The 4,608-nt window shown below is 49.7% G+C and overlaps 1 protein-coding gene across 1 annotated transcript; it reads right to left on the reverse strand.

Moving 5' to 3' along the window:
- Nucleotides 1–341: 341 nt before the first annotated feature.
- Nucleotides 342–4,213, reverse strand: LOC119339084 (RPM1-interacting protein 4-like). The gene is made up of 4 exons (XM_037611254.1): nucleotides 4,016–4,213; nucleotides 1,024–1,518; nucleotides 722–934; nucleotides 342–639 (listed from the first exon to the last, which is right to left on the reverse strand). Exons 1-4 carry the CDS (start codon nucleotides 4,019–4,021, stop codon nucleotides 604–606), a joined length of 750 nt encoding a protein of 249 aa, XP_037467151.1. The 5' UTR covers nucleotides 4,022–4,213; the 3' UTR covers nucleotides 342–603.
- Between the last annotated feature and the right edge of the window lie 395 nt (nucleotides 4,214–4,608).

A 4,608-nucleotide genomic window follows, 5' to 3' on the forward strand; every position in this document is an offset into this window, starting at 1 on the left:
TTTGGCCTCGTGCGGCGAGCCAGAGCGGCGCCACACGGCGACGGAGGAGGCGTCTGTCGGACCGCCGGGTTTCCAAACGTTTCCGCGTGGGACCCCATCGTCAGTCCTACGTGGCGGGCGCGCTGAGGCGCCCCATATCCGCCCCATATTTGAACTGGATATGAGGGGTGCCGGTCAGCCCGGGCGTTTGAGGCCCGCTCGAGGCGCTCGTCTGGATCAGATATCCGTGACCGATCAGTGACAGGGAGGGCCGCCCGGGCGATTGAGATCGGTTGGGGCGCCCATCTATAGATGCTCTAATCAAGCAAAAATGCAAATTGAAGACAAGACGGAGATCCCAGAAAAACAGTAGAACATTTTTTTTAAAGCAAAACAGTAGACAATATGCATATAATCATACATCACAGCCCGCCGTACGTACAAAGGCCCCACAAACCACCGTGCAAAAACCAACCCAATGTAAGAGCGAGCAAGAAAGAGAAGAATGAATAGACCAGTCTCGGAGAAGAAGAACAATCCTCTCCAGGCCCACGGAGAAAAAACAAAAATGACACACACGTAAGTAAGGTCAAGGTCGCGTTCAGAGCCTCCGGCAGCCTCGTCTCAGTCTCTGGTGTGAGGGATTAAGCACCCGAACATCTGCACACACGTCACATCTCAGCTCAGGACGGACACACGGAGCGCGATCACCGTGGTGTAGTATGGAGTAGTAGGTGCGTACCTTGGAGTAGAAGGGGGTGTGCCGGGGCCGCCTCGCGGCCGTGTAGCTCTCCGGCGACGGCATGCGGCGGCGAGGGAGGTTCCGCACCCCGCCGCGGCGGGCCGCCTCCCGGTCATGCTTCACCCGGTCGAACATCACCGTGTACCCCTGTGCCCCCCCGCTCTGCTCGTCCCACGCCCCGAACTTGGGCACCGCCGTCGGCCTCTGCCGCCCCTGCGTGCCACGCGTCGTCAGTCAGCGCGAGGCCCATCACACACGCGAGTTCACTCGAGGTGTGTAAATGCAGCGGGCAGGCAACTCACCGGCGCGTGGTTCGGCGAGGCGGACCGCGCCCGTGCCCCCGCCGGCTTGTACCTCGTGTCATGCGGCTTGTGGTGCGCGCCGTGCCCGGCCGGCCGGTGGTGGTGGTGGTGGCCGTGGTCGCTACCGTGCCCGGACGAAGAGCGGTGCTGGCCGTTGTCGCCGCCGTGTCCGGCCGGAGGCTGGTGGTGGGTGACCTGTGGCCGCGGGTAGTACTGCGGCGGCGGCGCGAACTTGCTCTTCTCGGCGCTGCTGCTCCCGGCTCGGCGGTGCTGGTGCCCGTTCTGCTGCGGCGCCGCGCGGTCGCCGCTGGAGGTGGCCGGCCTGGAGCCCGGGGCGATCACCCTCGGGGCTTCCTCCTCCGGGTCGTTGGGGTTGAACGGCCGCTGGAGCGGCGGCGCGGTGGCGCCCTTGTTCTCGCGCACCTTATTGAAGTAGACCGTGTAGCCCACATTGTCGCTGTCCCAGGTGCCGAACTTGGGCACGCTGGGCCGATTCTGCACGTGCACAAATGTATCCAATGTGTTACTCCCAAAAATATATAAATTCAATCAATTCATGGTCTTTGTTTTGAATGTTTGTACAGTTAAGAATCAGAAGCCACAAAATCAGATCACACCCGTATTGTTCTTCGGTGGAAACGTTGAACCACAGTTAAGAAAAGTTACTGAATATTCCAATAATATTTTAAATTATAGTGTAATCATAAATATTTTGCAAACCATGGATTTAGATAAAGTTCAAACATTTCTTGTTTTCTCCTTAACTTCTCGAGAATATTGCCAACGTTTGTCTAAATTATTTGTGTTTTCCCTAAATTTTCTTATTTTCATTTTCATTTTCCTTTGAGTTTTCATCTCTAATTATCATGAATATATGGTTTAATAAATTTATTTTGTCTTATTTTTCTAAATGCTTGAAAAGGTATCTTGCTCCCCCTGATTTTTATTTGTTATAAGTTGTATACCAGATATTCTTGTGGCCCTTTAAGTTTGACAACCGTCTATATTTTTCTTCATTCTCACTAAAAGCAGTTTTGGCGATAGCGTGTCAACTATTTTAGACACTTATAAGCCTGCTAGCACTGAAGAAATTGAGGAAGGCTATAAAAATGGAAGTGAAATCAAGGAAAAGTAATGAAATAACCATTGAAGATCTTTTTGAGAAACTCACATAGTTGAGGTACTAAACTTAGACTATAACAATAGGACATATGCACCTTTGTGAACAGTAAAATCTGAAAAATAGTGAATTCTGTCTTTTTGGCAAGAACCAAGGCAGAAGGTTCTATCTGCGTGCAAATTTTCTTGAAGAAAAATCATTTGTAGTACTCTGGAAGAAAAAACAAAATTGATGCTTTAAAAAGGCTATTTTCAAAACATTCACGAGTATTGGTTTTGTTTTTCTTTCAAACAACCACGAATGTCATGCCCTCAAGAAATTTGTTTTGCTGGTTTTCAAGAAAATGTGCATGTAGGTAGAACACTAAACAATGTCTGATGCAAAAAATATATAGTTTTTAAAACCTTTTTTGGGGATTTTACTGTCTATGGCAGGTGCATTTATGTTTGGGAGCAGGGTAGAACTTCCGTTTACAAAGTCGATCCATGAACACAAATACCATAATTAAACATATCCAGCAGCAATTAAACAACATTGCGGGCTTTTTAGATAGGTGGCATAAACATATCCAGCAACATTAAAACAACAATGCACATCTAAGTGACTCAATCAAACATAATAAAAAGTAACGGTTTTGCTAAAGCACATCTAGATGTGTCTTTTGTATTGCACATCTAAAGTCATATACCATTAATTTTATGTGGAGATTCGTGCGGGTGTTTTTTTCGAAGTGAAGTGCATCCTAGGTCCTTGAACTATTTTGAATGTATCATGTAGGTTCTCAGACTATGAAAAAGGCATCTAGGTCCTCATAAATCCTTGAAGTGTAATAAGTGTGTATATATGTGACACATCTGAAATAGTTCAAGAACCTAAATCACCTTTGAAATAGTTTGAGGACCAGGATGACACACACATATTGCACTTTGAGGACCTGGATGATGATTTTCATAGTTCAAGGACCTATGTGACACCTCGAAAATAGTTCGAGGACCTATGATGCACTTCGCTCTTTTTTTTTCTTTTCCTTTTTGTGATTGATTGACACTTAGATGTGAAATGATGTGCCTTAGACAGACCCAAAAGGTGAATACCTACACGAATTTTCGAGTAAAATCAATGACATAGGATTTAGTTGTCCAATGCGTAGAGCACATCTAGATGTGCCTTAGCAAAAGCGTTCTAGATAATGACACTCTTTGTCTGCTAGCCACTTAGCCTAAAAAAGTCAAACAGCTCCAACAGCAATGGGGGTTAATGTTTATTCGATCAGACGACGAGCTAAGTTTAGCTGATTGGCACCCTAATCGGAGTCAACTCGTAAATCTGCCAATAGCATCGCATTATTGGTTTGGCAATGGTCACGGCGGCTGTGGTCGTGCGAATGTGTCTCCGACTAACGCGTGAGAGCGACGTGCCTCCCGGTAGAAAACAAGGCCGTGCGAATGTTTCCTGAAAGCAGAGCCCTGCTACAGACTACAGAGAGCGGACACATACCCTGCAGTAGTAGTATACTCCGTACATGCACAATCCCATCACCGCGATTAAATTCCGACGCACCCAATTTTGGATTTGACTCCATCTGTGCTGTATTTTGCCGCTTGGCAGATGCAACTTTCCCCATCCTAAGCGATCGATGATTTGGTTTGACGTTGAAGAGTTATAGACATGATCCTAAGGCAAGGCCATGGAACCACATGGCTAGAGGCAGGCCAAATATATGAGCAGGCGCGCATTTGATGGGGATCAACCACAATTTACGCTAGGAGCACAGGAATTGAGCAAATCATGCACCATGCAGTGGCCGTGAAACATCCATGCATGCGGACGGACATGGAAGCGAGGGGAGGGGAGGGGAGGGGGAGCACTCACGGCCATCCGCTGAGGAGGAGTCGGTCGACGGCCGGAGCCCGGCGAGGCAGAGCCTGAGCTTGAGCTTGATCCCTCTCCGCCCCTGTCTCTTGGGTTCCGTCTCTCTCCTTCCCCCGCAGAGAGGAGGGAGAGGGGGGCCAACGGCAGGGCGCGACCGAGGCTGGGGGGAGGTCGGAGAGGCGATGGCTTAAATTTGACAGGCCTTCTAATAATGGCCGCACCCCCCTTGGGATGTGGGTGCGCAAGCTGCAAAATAGCCTCCCTTGGTCGAGCCACCCCGTTGATATATAGACGACGGCGATGGCGAGGCCAAGGCTGGCGCCTCATCGGTTCGACCGGTGCGCTTGTTTAGTACAGGCTAGGCTAGTAGGAGGTTGGTTCCGTCGTCCCAAGTTGCCTCCTACCGGAACTGACTTCCACGGAGTATGTAGGAGTATGTGTGTACCCATGGGCGGATCTGGGCCCCAGGCAGCCCAGGCCATTGCCTGGGGCGTGGGAAATTTTCTCGGCCCATATATACGGAAAAAAATGTTTGGCCTGGGGCGCAGCCCACTCTAATCCCAGGCAGCCTAGGCCAACTGGCCCAACCGCCC

The sequence above is a fragment of the Triticum dicoccoides genome, chromosome 7B (genome assembly GCF_002162155.2).
Source record: "Triticum dicoccoides isolate Atlit2015 ecotype Zavitan chromosome 7B, WEW_v2.0, whole genome shotgun sequence".
Classification (NCBI taxonomy): Eukaryota; Viridiplantae; Streptophyta; class Magnoliopsida; order Poales; family Poaceae; genus Triticum; species Triticum dicoccoides.